Below are 18,178 nucleotides of genomic sequence, written 5' to 3' on the forward strand. Positions count from 1 at the left end.
CTTTACAACGCAGTCATTACAACGCAACATCCTTTACATTGCAAGCCATTACAACGCAGCCATTACATCGCAGGTCACTACAACGCATGTCATTACAAGGCATGTCACTACAACGCATGCCATTACAATGTATTATAAGGTAAGTAATGGGGAATAGTAATTTTTACCCCTACACTATCCAACACTTACCCTACTGTTGCACTCACTGGAGTGGGAATAGTAATTTTTACCCCCTACATTATCCAACACTTACCCTACAGTGACCCTAAAAGAAATATGTGTTGTAATGGTATGCGTTGTAATGGTATGCTTTGTAATGGAATGCATTGTAAATGTTTCTAAAAATGCATTGTGATGGTATGCAATGTAAAATAATGCATTGTAATGGATGTTGTGATGTAAAAACTGCATTGTAAAGGCATGCGTTGTAAACGTTTGCGTTGTAACGTCATATATTCATCTATAGCATGTGATCATAAAGCCTGGGCATTTGAAACTGAATCTGCCCATGTGAGGCATTTGTACATCTGAGTAATTTATTTAATACATATGAAAACTGTTAATTTTATGGGAAAAGTCATGTTTATTTTGGAAATAGGTTTTTGGGAAATTGAGTTTGCTCGCCCAAAATGTTTAATAAAGGGAAAACCTAGCGGGAAAGAGCTGTACAACAGCTATCAGAGAGCATTTTTATTGCAGCAAAGCATCTCAAACACACGGTACTGTACACATATACATACGGATAGTGAGTTCTAAAGTTTGCATGTGTCTATACAAAAAGACTGGTGTATGTAGCACTGATTGGGTATAGGGTATGCCAGAGTGCCGTTGGTTAGAGAAGTGTAATGAGCAGTTAGGGTAATATATTGTGAACTTGGGTGCCAGAAATTCTGGACATTTCTGGTAAATTGGCCTGTGTGCAATCTTCCACTGAACTGTTTCTTGAAATGTGAATATGTTTTACTGTCCAGTCACTGTAAGCTGTGGTGGTTCTGTGTTATGCTGAAGTATTACTAACATGGTTCTGACTGGAGCAGATAAATGCCAGAGAAATGGCTGCATATCTAGTTACCAAATTCACAAGGAGCACTCATGGCGGAATCTCCGCACTGCAGTTCCCATTGCGGAGATCCCGCCACAAGGGCGGAGACTGTGCCACAACTGCAGAGGCTCTTTGTGAATCTGATCCATAGAGTACAGGGATGCCAAAGAGGAGCTAATTAAATATTTCAACAGTTAAGGTTTAACTCTTGCAGAGTTTGACTGGAAAACTATGACACCTGATGAGTAGATGTGTTCATACAACGATAAGCCACAGCATTCTACGCAATGCAAATTCAGATTTTACTAATCACTCTGATGATACTGTATTTTACCTTAAAATTGCATGGCATTACAAAGCAAGTGCTGTTCTAATGATGCATCTCATATGTTTCCTTTTAGGTCACAATCACTGCTGAAGATAACTGCAAGTTCTTGTGCTGGTCACGGGAAAGGCTAACTTACTTTCTGGAGTCGGAGCCTTTCCTCTTTGAGATATTCAAGTACCTAATTGGAAAGGACATTACCAATAAGTTGTACTCATTGAACGATCCAACATTAAGTGATAAGGCAAGTGTCTTCAGTTAATCATATTTTGATAAAATAGTACGCTGTAGAACAGCACATGGTCACATTAACCAGTGATATCGGGCTGAATGGTGCACCGCATCATATTTTTAAGCCTGGCTTTCTAATCACTAGAGCTTTCCTTGCGAAAGGTTTGAGAGAATTTGTGCATGTCCAATAAATTATCAGATCAATTTCTTTTAGGTGGTTACAGCTGTGTTTCTTGTGGAAGAGTTTTCTCTCTGACACAGCACCTTATCCTTTCTGTTCTATTTAGTAGTGGCAAGACTACTTTAAAAGTAACTTCCTACTTCTAATGCCTAATTTCAAATCTTTTGAGTCTGTCGCTTGCGGAGCCAGTCAGCAGTCATGAATGTAACCTAAATAGGACAAACTGTGTAACCCTTTGGCAACAAGGGTATAGACACAAACAATCAAAAAGCAATCTAAGTGATAATATTTTGGTCTAATATTTTGTAGTTACAGCAACATTTTGATTCATATAGGTGTCTTCCTAGCCACGTAATGCTGCACAGGACTGTTGAACTGTGTTTCCGAGTACCTTGCTGGTGCTGTAACTTGCATTCCTGAAAAAGGATATGGGCTTCCCGCAATATTTGCTGTTAAAGCTTGACTCCCCTTCCATTGGGAGCTAAAATGGTCCTATAGCCTCTTGATTTGACCCCTGATCCAGAATCTTTATTGCACAATTCCACTTTAGAGCACCATTTAAGTTCATGTTTATTTATTTACTCATTTATTTTGTTGTATTTATTTAGCAGTTGAATTAGACCCTTCCTTGTGTTAGAGTACTTTACAGGGGCGAAACAGCTTGTTTGCGGGTTTATCCTCGGTCTGTCCTAACCCCGTAAGGCACATTCTGTGATACAGCTGATTACGGCTACCCGCCTCTTTTGATGTATAGTAGACGGCCATTGTGATTCGGGACTGTAACACGTTCATTTGACCTCCACTTTCCCAAGTAAACATACAAGATGTGATATGATGATATATATAGTTTGAATCACCTTCCCTTGCAGTTTTGGCAAAGCGGGCTTAAAATGTCTACACCTTTACATTGCAAATGCCTTTAAATACTTCATTTGAATCCCTTTAGAAGTAAGTGCTTCTAGAGCAGCTGTGAATTTGTATTCCACAGATGATGACTGCCACAGCTCCTCTGGCTTGCAGCATTTTTAGGCTTGGCCTACAGGTTTAGTTGTCTCAACAGCCTCATTTGCATACAAAATGCATACATCAAGGAGCCTGAGGTCAGTCTTTTTGATTGATTGGTCTTCTAGTTGTCATTCACAATTTTCTGGTGCACACAAGCACATAGAGTATGGGCAGAGGATCTGCCCACTTCAGCCATTGGCTGTCTTGCACTGTGACTGAATTTCTCCTGAGCACGTGCACATCCTCCTAAAAAGAAGTGCTCTTCAGTGCCAAGGCTGGTGGGCCAATTCTTTGCTTTTTCAATGCTTTTTTCTTTCTATTCTTTATTCTATTATTTCTGTTATCCCTATCTGTTTAAAGTGTTTTTTTAAACTATATGTTTAGGTTACAGAAACTCTAAGCCAAAGGTACAGTTTCTTCTTCTTTCTGTGGCATATGGTTACAATAAAAATATATGTATATGTTACGGCACATTGTTGCCAAGACCAGACTTATTGGATTTGCCATTGCTTTTTTTATTTAATCTATTCACATCACCCCATTTCACATACAAACACTAATTGTGACTGGCTTCTGCTTCACAAGCACCGATGCTTTGTTTGGCTGTGTTGTAATAAATGTACAGAATATTTAACACTAATGCTGGACCTAAAACACTGGAAATAACTGTATCTCAGATGGTTCATTGTCCTCTATTCCTTTTCAATACATGCCAATGCATAAATTAGTAAAAGTGCTAGAGAAATTAAATTAGCTGCTGGTCAAGAGTCTGTCTGCCACATATGCTCGATAACAGGAATAAGATGTAGTTTGCAGGGTTGCACGTTACCGTCCTGAGGTACCATGGGAGAGTGTAACAACAGAATGGATTTGTGCATCATGCCCATCCTATCGTCTCTGTACTGCTTACAGACAAATATGTGCATTATGTAGATAACTAACGAGTCACAGACTTTCCTCACTGCTATCATTCAGTGCTGTGCTTTTTCTGGGATACTATGCTCCATGGTAAAGTCATTATTTCCCCGCTACTAAAAGATGCAGTATGACTGTAGCATGCGTTCAGTACTTGCAGCCGAGCTTTGAAACTTACTCTTTATAACCAAAATCAAAGAGCCTCTCAAATTTGATAAAATATCTAAAGGTGCCTTTTCTCCTGTAACCTGGCCAAAGGATCATGGACCAGTCTTAAGTATTAGGCAATCATGTAGAAACCCAGTTTACCTTCTGTAAGGCTGACCATAAAATCAGAGCCTTTCAGAACGCACAATGTTTTAGTTTTTTATTCACCAAACCCGATTTGTGATTCAGTAAGATGTTACCAAATTTTACGGGATCACAAATTGGGTTTGGTAATAAATATTTTTTCGATATGTGGAAAGTGCGTGTCAAGGGCTTTCCTTCTAGATACTGACTCTTTAAGGTATGTATTAATGATTTGTGACCGAAAACTAGTTGCAAAATGTTAATATTTTGCCACCTTCTCAAAGGAGGTGGTAAGCCACTTCCAAATAGGAAGGGGTTCTCAAGGGAGTGCTCACGAAAATGTAAAACCGCTGCCTGCTCATAAAAAAGTTTTGCATAATTTTTCATTTTTTTTTTTTTTTGTTATAAATGCATTCCGTTTTCCTTTGAGGAAAGGGGGCTGCATTTGAAAAAAAAGATCGCTTTATTTAAAAGCAATCACAGATATGGTGGTCTTGTGACCCTAGCAGGCCACGATGCATGTGAATGTATCCAATCGTAGTGGGTCACAAAATACATCGTACTTCATGCACATTACTGAGGTAGGTCGAATTGCGACACACTATGAATCAGTATTTTGAGAACCAACCTATTAATACATAAGTTGGTTCTCAAAATACCAATGGATTTTTCAGCAGTTATGGGGCAAATTGTGACCACTTCTAACAAATCCATTTTGTACATTCCATCTAAAGAATCGCAAGTTGCGAATTGTTATTTGTCACAATTTACAATTCCTTAAATTGAATCTTTGTAATTGAGGGCCTTAATTCGGTGATTGTTCTCAAAGGCCCTTAACATGACAGGCAATTGTGTCTTACAAAACTGCATAACACAAAAAAATATGCCAATTGGTAATGCCGATGATTCAGTGCTTACACTGAAGAGAGTTTAAGTTTTGACCCAAAAAATGCCAGAGTTGAGCGAGAAGTAATACAGACTATGCTGTTATTCTCCCAACAGCACACGGTGTAACAGTTTATTGCAGGGTGCGGTTGTTCGCTACAAATGTAACAAGCACAAATCTCTGCTGGTGTTGGAAGAGCAGGGATGAGCATGTCACAACAATCCCAAAGGTACGGGAGGTGGTGACTGCACACATTACTGCTCTATCATGGCATCAGTGCAGTGACAGGGTTTTAAAAGACTGTGCTACAACAGACTGTAATAACCAGATGTAACTGCTCGGGTATTCATTTCAAAGTACTGCGCGCAAACGCCCTGCTCTTCACCCTAGATTCTGGCCACACATTGTAAAATGACCTCACTCCACCCCTCCACCTCCCGTTGCACCCGGATCATGCTGGAAGGCAGCTATATGCGTACAAAGTTTGCATTGTCTTCTACATCCCAGCAATAAGGTTTTTTCAACAAAAGTTCTGTGGGTAGACAAACAACCACTGAAAAGGCCATGTTATTGCTGAAATCCGTGCTCACACCAGTGCACAGGTCAGGGCTCCTGTGAAGAAACTGTCAGACAAATATATTGCGTTATTTATTGTTGTTCTGCTCCTTAAAACCCAAATTATTGTAAATAATGAGAGTATTTTCCACAGTTACTACAAATTAGCGTCAGGTAACATGATGCTTATTTCTTTTGCCACAAGAGGGCGCCATAGGATTGTTCATTAATCTGGGCACGCCGTGTGACTTTATAAGGAAGTTTTCATATCTCTTTTTTGTTGCCCTTTACAGCGTTCAAAATAACGTTGCATAAATTAGTTAAACCCATTTTTAATATATTCAGTACATGCGTTCAGTATATTTTATAATGCAGAATGCACAAATAAAAAATGCCCTCTCTTACACAGTGTCAGCACTAAATCCGCAAGCATTTCATAATAAAGTAACAGTCGCACTGAAAAAGTGAAACTAGTTTGCTTCCTAATTAACATCTTCTTCACTTCTGCACATCTATACCAAAAGGCAACTGTCGTGAAAAGTGTCCAACAGGAAACATTAAAATGATGCAATATCATGTATGAAACTTTAACTACTATCCTCCAGCTGATTCATATTTCTTGCTTCTACACAAATTTACGTTCATTGCACTGTCGTCTCTAAATCGTGTTTTCTGTTAAATGAAACATGTTAATTTCATTTTTGCTTCTCTTGCTATTTAAATAGTCACACAACACAGTTATAATCAGTTTTTATAAGATGCACCACTTTCCTCAATGGTGAATATATTAAAAAACGAATTACAGATATTATTTCTCATCATCAAAGCCTTTATTACGGATTGTAAAACATCTATAAAAGCAAAACATAATAACAATTAAAATCTCAATAAATACATAAAAATAATTTCACATAAATAAACTGAAGGGGGTCCAACAAGACTTAATTCCTATCACATGATAACTAACCTGCCTGGTACGGTCTATTAAGATTGCAAATAATTTAAGAGCAATCTATGAATCGCAGACGCATTCATCACCCCCGCCCTTTGCCTCGTGTTGGCCGCCTCCGTAAGAACACGACCAGTCGAATAACATTATTCATGATCTCAGCACAGTACATAAGGACGAGATCGGGCGCATTCAGGCTGGTATGGCCATAGGCACCACAGTACATATAAGGATGTGCTCGTGGGACATCCGGCTGCAGCCACGCATCGCAGACGGACATGATTGGAGGATTGGTTTGGGACATTCTGTGGACTCACAATGGTCTCAGAGCTCCACGCTTCCTCTGTGAGCGAGGATGGGCGTACAGAGTACATTTGTCTCCAGGACAGAGTCATGAAGCAGCTGCTCGAGCCCACCCTCGCGCGTGCACATAGAACTGCACCGTCTGTGCCCCAGGGGGACTGGCTCTTGTGTCTGACGTGCATTACAGGATCAGCATTGCTTAAAGGGCCCCGTGAACTCCGGACACAACCACGTGCACACAGCTGGTTTCCGTCTTAGTCCAAATTAAATCCTAAACATGACCCCCCGCCCCACCCCCTACCCCCCCCCCCCCCCAAAAAAAATGCCAACTGTTCGCAAGGTAAAATAAATTCCAAATCTCAGGATAAATCATTACATACACAGCCTAGACGTGCCAAAAACATGCAATGGCATTAAAAAGGGATGCTGCGCACTTCCCTTCCAAAGCATAGGGAGTTTCCTACCTGGGTCGAAACTGTGAATTAAAAAAATTGGTCAACTGCTAGCGAGCACGAGGTCGAGGTGCTCCATGCAGTAAAATGTTTTGTTGTTATTCTCAGGTAAATTGATATGTTTCTTTTAGAGGTTTTAGAGTGGATTCCAAAGATGAATGTTTGCCTAAAATCCCTGTGGGCTCAAAAACAAACAGGCCACTCTGCTTCGTTTGCCCCCAGGCGCGTTAGCACTCCACACCCGGTAGCAATATTGGTACGAGACGCCTACGCGCCTCAGTGCTTTGGGCAGCACCGCAAATTGTGAGCAGAACATTTTTAATAAATCGAATATACCTTGGTCTTATTTTCAGGTAGCCAAAAAGATAGACCGCCAGCCCAGCCTTTGCTCTCAGCTTTCTGTCATGCAAATGAGGAACAGTATGGCGAGCACCAGTGACAGTGAGGATGGCTTGCACAACTTTCTCCGGGCGACCTCAACAGCTTCATCTCTCCGTAAGTGATACCTCATTTCAGCGTAATTAGAAATGCCCGCTGACTTCCCTCAGCTACCTCCCACTTGCGCATGTAAAATGCTCACAGGTCTTGCTTTCCTGAATTTATTTTACAATTATGAAACATGGCTTAAAATGTAAATCAATTAATGTATTTATGTTCCAGTCCACGGTAGCCTGATTTAAATGTTCTTTTAAATCACCTGTGGGGTTTATTTTTGAAAACTGTAAGTCTCTTGAGCATCAGCTCCCAAGATTTTTAAAGCGCCCAATGTTGCATAGCCATAAGCGCTGGTTTTCCTCCGCTGTTATTATATCACCCACTTGTGCCTGCAAAGTAATGTCAGTGCTGTTCAGTAGGAGAGAGGGGGACGAGTTTCATTACAATAATCTAAGTGATGGAGAGCTGTAAACATCGACGATATTGCATCCACAATATCGACTTTACCACGACATCGCAAGGTAAGTGTATGTAGAGTTAAGAATAGGAAATATATGCTGTTTCAGCTCTGTATTGGTGCTGTTTCAGCTCTGTATGGGTGCTGTTTCAGCTCTGTATTGGTGCTGTTTCAGCTCTGTATTGGGGTTTGTTAGGCCGAGGGTGGGCAAGGCTGGGTTTGCGCCACTGTTATTCCACCTGCCTGAAATTCATAAATAAAGTTATTTTAAAAAAAGAATAGGAAATTTATATTTACCTTGGCAATGTAGTGGTAGGCGATATACTAGTTGCAATGTTATTGTAGGTTGATATTTCGAATGCGGATAAAGTGACATATGTCCACATTCCTAAAGATGTGTTTTCTTTAAAAAGCTCTTGTGGACATATTTCATACCAATAACCAGTAATAGAAAACATCAATCAAAATAAAGGTGAGATGTACACAAACAGCCTAGTTCCACATTACAAAGCGAACTATCTCCACATTTTTGTGGGCTACCATGGTGCAACTTAACGCTGCCATCCAATTTGTTATGCTTTTCTCTGTTACAGGTTAGAATCTTTATTGTCCTTTATTTTTGTTTGCCAGTAATGTAGATGACCAGTGGGCATATGTTTTAGGTCTCGCTTTTCATTGTGATAAAAGTAGTTCTAAAATGGTGCCTGGCCACTGCTAGTACCCAGCCAGAAGCACTCTCTCTGTGCTCCAGGAACCTAATTTCTGTGGAACCCTCCAGAAGCTATGTAGCTTGTTCCTGAAGTTACCTTAGCGGCTTAGCCCCTTCTTTGATGTGGCAGGCAGTGGGCACCAGCAGAGGGAAGTAGGCAGCTGTTCTCTAGTCTGACAGAGACTCTAGGAACAGCAGAGCTTTCCAACTTTCCTCCCCTGATCCTGCGATTCAAGATGACCGCTGTCATGGAAGGAGGTAAGCTCACATGAAGGTTTGCGGCATGATGGGCCGGTGCGCTACATCAGGACTGCAAATCCCTGCAAATATGGTCTTTGATGAATTCATCACTACACATAGGACTTTTCTATCCCTACCACATGCCAGGCAACTGTGATTTGAGCTTGTTAAAGTGTATCACGTGCATTGTGAAGGGAAGGAGAAGCACACATGTCCTCATGTATGGCTCTGCAGCATGCTGTAATGGACGAATGTTATATCCTTAGAGTGGAGCGAGTGGTGGTAGACATGTTTCCAGCTCATGAGAGAATATTATAGTTACAACATAAGGGCTGTTGTGGCTCTACTTAATAATCAGTAAGATGTCTATGGCTCACCACGCTTGATCATTCTGGGTCTTAGAGAATTCATCCTGGTGGCATTCCGCAGAAGGCCACATGAAGTGAAGCCCATGTTTGGGGAACATTTGCACCTGGAGTGAGGAATCCGCAATTTACACTCTACCTTCATGTGTTCGTCCTACTCCGACAGTGACTGACTGGTGTTCCTCTGAATTTCAGCATCAAACTCTTCTAATATCTTTTTTTTAGACTCTGTAAGACTCACAATTTTTCCCTTGACTGTGAGAGCAAAAAATAAATGTACAAAGACCCCTTTGATAAAAGAGTAATTCATGGGCAATATAACTGCAAAGGCGGTGATGCATTCTTCAGGTCAGTTTTTTCTTAGAAGCTACGGCAATCCAAGGTGATATGCGGGCTCCCTTAAACTAAGGCAATATACAACTTCTAATGCAGTAACTGCATAAAGACTTTGCAAAATCCTTTTCGGAGGGGGACTATTCTCTTGAGCAGTTTGAAACCATAGTGGATCACTTGGAGGTGTTAATGGCTGAACAAGCCCACAAACCTGATGAACTGATGGTAAGGTTGACCTTCCTGGAACAACATCATCAAACAATTCAGTAAAAGCTTGACGGCTGTTAAAATTGTTCCAGGCGAAAATATCTGTATAGAAGAGGAGATAATGCTGTCAACATAAACCCTGTACACGAAATGCAGTGTGCAAGAGCTATTTTGCACAATTCCAAAGGACTCAGGTTAAAAATGATATTGTTGCTGCATCATGAAAATTACATTCAATCCAATTTGAAGTAGATACTATTACCACTTTTAAGGACATCTCGCTTGTCATGCTCGACAGAAGGCAATTCAGGGGCATCACACTGCCTCTACTCAACAATAAAATCCATATTACTTAGGATTCTGTTTTCGCTTGCTATTCTCAATCAGTGGGAAACAACATTTTCAGTCAAGATCAACAATGAAGTTGTGAAAATCTTTGTTTTTAATAACATTGGTTGAAAATCTTAAAGGTAGTTTCTGAGACACACTTAATAACCAGGGGATGAAGTTTAGTTTTATGTGTAGTGATGTTCCTGACCCGAAATATCTGCAATCTACTCCACTGGTACGAGGTCCTTCAACAGGGAGTCCAACAACGGTGGTATGTTGCAGGCAATCAGGTCCATCCTGATAGAGATCATAATCTCTGAATAGTTAAGAGGGCTGGATATGCTGCAGAATCATTTGCTGTCATACCCCCGTTGGACAACTTGCGGCCAGTTAACTCTACTTAGCCCCTGAAGATTTGCATTACACTTCGAGATAGCACTCTCAAGTTAATATTGAACCCACCTATTAGAAATGTTTTCACATGTAGGTGAGCCAGATAGGTAGTGGAAGACAAACATAGGATTTCTATTAGTGCATGCGGTAGAAATACCTTATTCCTTTGCCCTACCCTCAAATATCTGGAGGACAGACTGTGAGCTGCTTTTGCATGTTTTATTTTAACTTGCCCACGATGTTACATTTTTTGCATGGTAGTAACTGGATGTATGCACGGATTTTTAATTAATGTTTTTGAATTGGCCCTAATTTGTGTGCCTTCTTGCACATATCAGACAATATTCACTGTTCTAGTTAAGTGCTGTGGCAGGTTCAGTGTGTCTCTGAAGTATGATGTATTTGTAAAGGCACTTTTCTAGAACTGTAATATCTCAATTTGATTACTATTTGTTACTGCACATTCATATTTTTCTTATTTTTCTGTGTTTTTCTTCAGGTTGCATCATTATCTATCTCTAGTATACACAGCTGCACTGTGGCACATCTGTGCAGGCTTCTTGTATTTATTTCTGTCAATTTATTTTTTATGACACCTTCTGTGCACAATAAATGTAGGTACATTCATAGCATAGTGTTTTGAGCGTTCATCTGTTGGTATCTTCACAACCTTTCTATCCTACGTTTGTTCTTCCAGCTCCTCACAATGTGCAAAATCATAAAAAATGGTAAAGGCTTCATTCAGATTTGGGCAGATTTCCGCCTGTTATTTCCACATGATGGAGTTACCGATATCAGAGGATTTGATAATTCAGGGAGAGGTAAAAATACTCCAGATTATGGCATTTGGGGGAGTAACATGATGAAATTTGCCTTTACGCAACAATTACCACATGTTTTTGCCCAGGATTTCAGCTAGAGATGTCTGCTGCTGAAAGCAGCCAAAGTCTTGAGGTAAAATACTATTTCTTGTTATCCCGGTCTGCCCAGTGACTCTTCGTAACTTCTGAGCAGTTCACATTCATTATTTGCCTTGGGGTATCCAGCAATATTGCAGAATGAGTGATAAGTCAGTGAAGGCCAGGTTTGCCAAGCCATAGGGTTGAAAGTCTGAAACCTTCTACTGTTGGATCACTCCTACATTTGCATTCGATTTACACATTTTTGGAGATTCGCAAAGGATCCCAGTTATGCTTCATGGTGTCTGTAAGAGTTTTAGAATTCCAGGAGAACGCCAATGGGCAAAATTTACAAATGCAGAATTTCCACCAGTTAAAAACGTCTGCACATGTGAATTAAATATGCTTTTCCACGTTAATTATGTTCTCCATCGGGAAATGATTTCCCTTTAACACCTGTTAGATATTGTTCGTTCCCATTTGCACCCAAGAAACACAATATCTCTTGCAAATCTGTATGCACTTCCGTAGAGGGAAACTGTCTTCAAGAAATGTATGAATACCCACTGTTGGTTCACCTACATTTGCACGGGGCACTACTCAGAAACACCTATCCACCCCCTCGTAACATAAACTTGGAATGTGACTATTCTATCATACGGGCAACATTTTCAATTATTTTAATTACACTTTTCGAACTTAAAATTCTCTCAGTTCAGATTGTGTGACTCAAGATGTCAGTTTCACATTCATCTAAAGATGTTTATGCACCTCTAAGTTCTGAGCTGATATATTTTTTCCAGTCACTGTAAGAGCTAGAAGATGGAAAATGGAAAAGATAAAACGTATTAAGAAAGCTTATAGCTGTGCTTTAACTGGGTATTTCAGCTCCTAAATGACAAAAAATATAAAGTGTGCTTTGGTGATTTCATAATAATAATTTAGACTGTCCAAAACCTTTTGTGAATGGATTAGTTTGCGACTATCTTGGTTCTTTGTCGCTTATCTGCAATCCACATTTGTGGCTCTTTCACGCCTTCAGCCATGTCTCAATTCACAGGTACCCAGCACAAGCCCACCTCACCCAGTGAGAGCCGAGGCTATGAAATGGGCAGCTCCTTATGTAGTTGATACGAGGATTTCGTATTGATCTATTGAAATGCTTATGTTTTGATTGCAATGTTATAGTGAAGTGTGTAGGGCAAAAAATACAAAACAAGACTTCTTCGCTGGTGATCTGTTTTAGGTCTGGCAGAGGCCACTTTAGCTGTGTGCCAATGCCACGTATAAAAAAAATTAGAAAACACGCATGGAGTGGATTTTATTTTGTGGCGGGAAGGTTTAAATTAAAAATGTCATCAGAAATCGTGACGATAATTAATGATAGAAAGCTGTTGTAAACGAAGTTAAAGAAGAAGAAAAGAGTAATGGAAGGGGGTAAGGACACATGGTTTACTTTCACACTTGGGCTAGCCAGATGGTAGACTCACAACAAAAGGGATGGTTGTTTTCACTTTTCAAGGTAACATTGCATGTAAAAGTAAGCAATAGTCACATATGTAATGGGGGCTATTACTCTGGTAAATCATGTTATGGCTTCTATATCTTCCTGCAAAGTAATCCTGGCTCCTTGTGTCAGGCACCTTGTAAAGCGCAAATAATCAGAGTTTGTGCATTTGCAGCTCTCTGCACTGACTCCACATAAGAATAGTTTTCTCAGGCAAGCAGGAATGCTGGGAATCCAACATGGCCGCTCAGAGGTGCCATTCAGACTGATAGTGCTAAGGAAGCAATGCCGTCACAGTGAGCACGTTCACTGAGCAGCTGAAGAGTAAGCATGCTGCTAACGGTAAAATTATCTTCTGAGAGAATTACTTCCAAGACTCAATCTATATATAGTGATGCCCAGGCCTAATGCATTTGACTTGCATGGTGGTGTTTCATTTCTAGTGATCTGTGGCCTTCTTTGATCTAGTTGGAAACTCATTCAATCAGCGGATTACTGCTGATGCGGGAATTCTCCATGCCCTGATACTTTTATTTTAGGAATATAACCAGGGTTTTAGCTCATTTTATCAGTCATCTACATCTCAAACTTTAAAGTATGTCTAATGGAATCTGTAAAAGAAACGTAGGTACTCTCTCTTAAATGTCTCCAAATGTGTGCAACATGAATTCGTGAGAATGAAGTGAATCATTCTGATGTTTTTGTCTTTTAAAGAAATACTCTATTAATGACCCACCATTTGTAGAAGAGGAACCCCAAGTATCTCTTTTATCCTAAAGACAAGCTTCCTCCAAGGGCAGTGGGAGTCTGAAAGTTTTTACACTAACAATGTATTTTAACTTGACCTTCAAAAAACATTTAGAAGTTAGATAATTACTTTGAATTCCTGATCCTCCTTCAGACACAAATCCTTGAAAAAATGCAGAAATATATTTTGAGATTTTCTTTAGAGTTTGACCTTCAAATACAAAAAAAAAATTAATCGCATCCTTAAAATCATCCCCCGCCAGCAAGGCTTTGTTTGTAATCCCCATAACTGTGTTGTTTACACCCAAATGTAGTGTTTTTGTGTACAAAGTGTGTGACGATTGACATTTACAATTTCCCCATCTGCAACCTATTGTCGTTTCACTTGTCCTATGTATCCACTTTGTGGGACGGGACACAAGTAGCCTAAGGCACTGGGATGTTAGCCCCATTTTTACTACACACCACCATGGAAACAGGCTTGTCAAACTTTAGTACAAGACCTAGGGCCAACGCATAATGCTGGGCCCTCTGAATGATTCTCTGTTTTGGCCAGGTACAAAAAAAAGCATCTGTTCAGAATATTCTTTTAAATGTTTTTCAGAGATTGAAGAAAACATAGTATCTGGCGGGCTTGTGGCCTGGCAATGCAAGCTGCTGCATTATTGCTGAAAACCGTAGGCTTGCTTGCAATAACAAGTCTTTAAATAAATGTTGTGCGGGATTCTGAAAAGCCTGGGGTCAGGAACATAAAGGCCCTCCCGCCTTCCCTCCGGTTCCTTTTGATGGCCCTCCCTGTCAATGAAGAATTCTCCTTCCCAGTCCCAAGGGACAGCCATGGCTTCATGGAATAACTAGTGTGCTTCTTTCAATAGCTTAATCATTTGGCAAAATTGTGTATGATTTAGCTGGGTGTTCCATACATTGCGTTGCCTAACTACCTATTAGCTCATCCATCTCTTGTGTTAACCAAATAGTGTGTCAAGTAGGTCTCGGTTTCCTGTGAGTTCTCAGGCCATTTTTTGGTGAATATTTTTCTAAGTCCTAAGTTTCAAATTTTGGCAGGAGGAGCACAGAGGCTAGCCAACAAGCCTTCGGTGTCACTCCAGTAGTCCTGGGTTCAAGCAGCAAGGTAGGCCTCACGCAGCAGGGCAGTCCTCTGAGGGTAAAAGGCAGGCTTCATGCAGCAGGGGAGTCCTCTGGTAGCAACAAGGCAGTCCTCTGAGGTACAATGCTGGCCTCAGGCAGCAGGTCAGTCCTCTGAAGTGAAAGGCAGTACTTCTGGTGTCCTCTCCAGGGTCAGGAGTGGCTCAGGAGGCCCAAAATTAATACCTGGTACCAGCCTTTGAAGTGGGGGAAACTTCTAGGCTACCCCCATATCTGCTTCTGAAAAGTTCCTTCCTTCCCCTGCCCAGGCTCCAAGTAGTCTAGGGTGACAAAAGACTGGTGTCGAGTTCCTTTGTGAGAATGCTGGAGGCAACCCTTTTAAATGTAAATGGGGCAGGGAACAGCTTCGCCCTACCCATCCTGTTAACAATTAGTCTCCCTTTGTCTCACTGTCTGGGAGGAATACAAAAAGCCCAACTGCCAAGCTCTTCAAAGTCATGTGAACTAGAACACAGGCTTCAGGCACCAAATGGTTAGGGCAAGAAAATACCATCTTTCAAAAAGTGGCATGTTCAGAATTGTGACTGAAATCTAACTCATCATTAAAGATGATTTTAAACTACTATTCATTTGAGACCAAACATGACACTTCCATCTGTTCCCAATCAAAAGTTAGCCCGTATTAAATGTAATAAGGTAACCCAATATTATCCTGTGGTAGAGGTTGGCCTTGCAATAGTGAAAAATGAATGTAGGAGTTTTTCAGTACAAGGATTTGTAAAACTTAAAAACACATGTCCTGCTTGTGAAATAGAATACACTCTGCCCTACTGGCTGTTTAAGGCCCACCTTAGGGGTGACTTATGTGTATTAAAAAGAAAGGTTTAGGTCTGGCAAAAAGTTTATTTTGCCATGTCGAATTCGGCAGGGTAAAACTGCACTAAAGGCTGAAATGGGAGGCTTGAGACAAGTTTGAAAGTGCTACTGTAGTGTATGGCACAATGCTGCAGACCCACTAGTTGCATTTACATTTCTGGTCCTGGGTACATGTAGTATCACTCTTCTAGGGACTTACAAGTGAATTAAATGTGCCAATTAGATGTAACCATGTTTCAAAGAGGGAGCACAAACTCTTTAGCACTGGTTGGATGTGGTAAAGGGCACAGTGTCCTAATGTCAACAATGTTTTTTTAAACAGGAGGGTGGGGGCAAAATGTATGGGGGTGACCTTGCAGAGAGGGCCAAGAACAACATTTTTTTTTAGTGCTCATGAAATCAGAAGGGTCCAGGGAACATGACTAAAAACTCTATCCCCAAGACTGGGGTAGTTGGTCAAGAAGAGGAGAGTATTGAGGGCTGGAAAGAGGTACTTTCGTCATTTGCGTCTTAAATGTTCTCAGGAATTAAGAGGGCTGCATCAATGGGGATTCCTACACCCAGCTTTGACTGAATTAAATGTTGGTCTGGACCTGTCTGTAGTAGTGGAATCCTACTATCAATAACTTATATCACAGCGCTCCCTTGTGCGTTACCTCCTTGTGCTCCTTCCACCAGCTGTCCTGCTGGCACTGCCTTGGTTCTAAGTGAATCCATTGGCTGATCCCCAGGTTCATCAGCTGTATGGATAACTTTAAAACAGCCTGAAAACCCTCCCCACAGATCTTACCTACTGCCCATCCCCATTGTCCTCACTCTTCTTCTCTTTTTCTTCTGGTTAAGAGATATGGATAATAGATAGGTAGGAAGCAGAACAGTAAAAGTACAAACCCTACCTCTGTTGCTAAGGTAGCTTAGTTTGTATTCCAATCTCTTCTGAGTCTGTTTCATACCACATACTTGGAATTTATGTAAGTATTTCGTACCTTCACATCAATTCAAAAATGCTGCCCATTGTTCTTCATTTACCTTATTTTTCGTATCCTTCAATTCCTATTTCAAACTATTCAAATTATCTAAGTTGGAGCTGCTGCTATCATTAAAGGCCTTCCTCCCATCTTTGTTAGTGAGTCCCACACACTTTTTCAGAAATCTGCATGTGCTTTTACCATACTGAGGGTACTTATGGTCTGGCTTGCCAGCACAGCTGTCGCCAGACAGTTATGAGAGCATCACTAGAGAGGGGCTTTGGCTCCGACAACATGTTAGTAGCCAGGAGTACATGTTTTGATGGTGTATAAGTTGTGTGCTTCCACAAAAAAGTGCATGACCTCCACACAGCTCTGATTAATTTGTTAATTTATCCACTGGGATGAGCTTATCCGTTCAATGGAACACACAAAGCACTGTACATCTATTAAAGTGTCTTACATAACTAGTAATTTATGGTGTCTTCTCTGGCAGTGGCACAGATTGGAGGAGGGCAGTCGTTAATCTACATGGATGTTTAGGACTAGTTTCACATTCCAACTGTCACCTGATCTTTTAACATACACCAATATTATTTTATAGTTCTTTGCTTCCACACAAATACATATTGATTCCCATGGTATTTATTTTATTCTCCACATTACCATACATCCTTCTTTTAAAACCAGACCAGTTGGCATACTTTCTCGTATACATTTTTGATAATGCAGTACGTGGAGGATAGAACATGCGGTCTAATATGTAACTCAAGGTAGCCTCTAATAACAGGTACCTAGTTCATCTTGTGGAAAGGATGTGAGAGATGCAGTTTGGCATGGTACAAAACTAACTTCATGCATTCAGTACTTTCTAGCATGTCTGTGCAAGTTTCAAAACGAGCCTACTCTCTCTCTAGCAGTCAGGCTAAATGTGCAGTGTGCAACACCGTCATTCAAGATGTCACTACTTTTAAAATTAATGTTAATGTGCAATAATGCAAAGGCTTTGGTAGTACTTTAAGCATGTATATAAACTATTTCAAACAACTCTCTTCACTTAAACATTCCACTTCCTTTATTTTTCCATCTTGCTCATTAGAAGTTAATTCTCAAATATGAGTGGTAAAATCAATTTAGGCAGAGCTCAAAATCTTAGGATGTAGCCGGCAGAGCGTAATATATCTTACAGGCTCTGAACTGCACCTGGTATGCCTGGGCATCTATCACGCGAGAGACTGCTCCATATGATAGTGGGCCACTAGATTTCAGTGGTCTGGTGGGTGGTCACTACTGACGGTCACTGCAAAACCAAGGGATACACTAGACACCATCACACTCTGTCTCCCACACTTGCGTGTAGACACACATGGACAGACATACACAGACACACACACAGATACACCCATTCAAGCACCCACCTCAACCCAGCACCTCAACACCAACTGTTTTTGTACTAACCTGTCTCAGCTG

General features: G+C 40.6%; 1 protein-coding gene across 6 annotated transcripts in view; it reads left to right on the forward strand.

Annotated features, from left to right (window-relative positions):
• Window positions 1–18,178, forward strand: part of POPDC1 (popeye domain cAMP effector 1) — a 158,247-nt gene that overhangs the window by 125,608 nt on the left and 14,461 nt on the right. For 3 of the 6 annotated variants that reach the window (XM_085611254.1, XM_085611257.1, XM_085611255.1), the window contains exons 6-7: window positions 1,444–1,611; window positions 7,489–7,630. In XM_085611254.1, the coding sequence (XP_085467380.1) occupies window positions 1,444–1,611; window positions 7,489–7,630 (310 nt within the window). Of the gene's footprint in view, window positions 1–1,443; window positions 1,616–7,488; window positions 7,631–18,178 lie in introns of all 6 variants that reach the window. The other 3 variants (XM_085611256.1, XM_085611253.1, XM_085611258.1) reach the window with 1 other exon arrangement.

This window comes from Triturus cristatus, chromosome 6 (genome assembly GCF_964204655.1).
Source record: "Triturus cristatus chromosome 6, aTriCri1.1, whole genome shotgun sequence".
Lineage (NCBI taxonomy): Eukaryota > Metazoa > Chordata > Amphibia > Caudata > Salamandridae > Triturus > Triturus cristatus.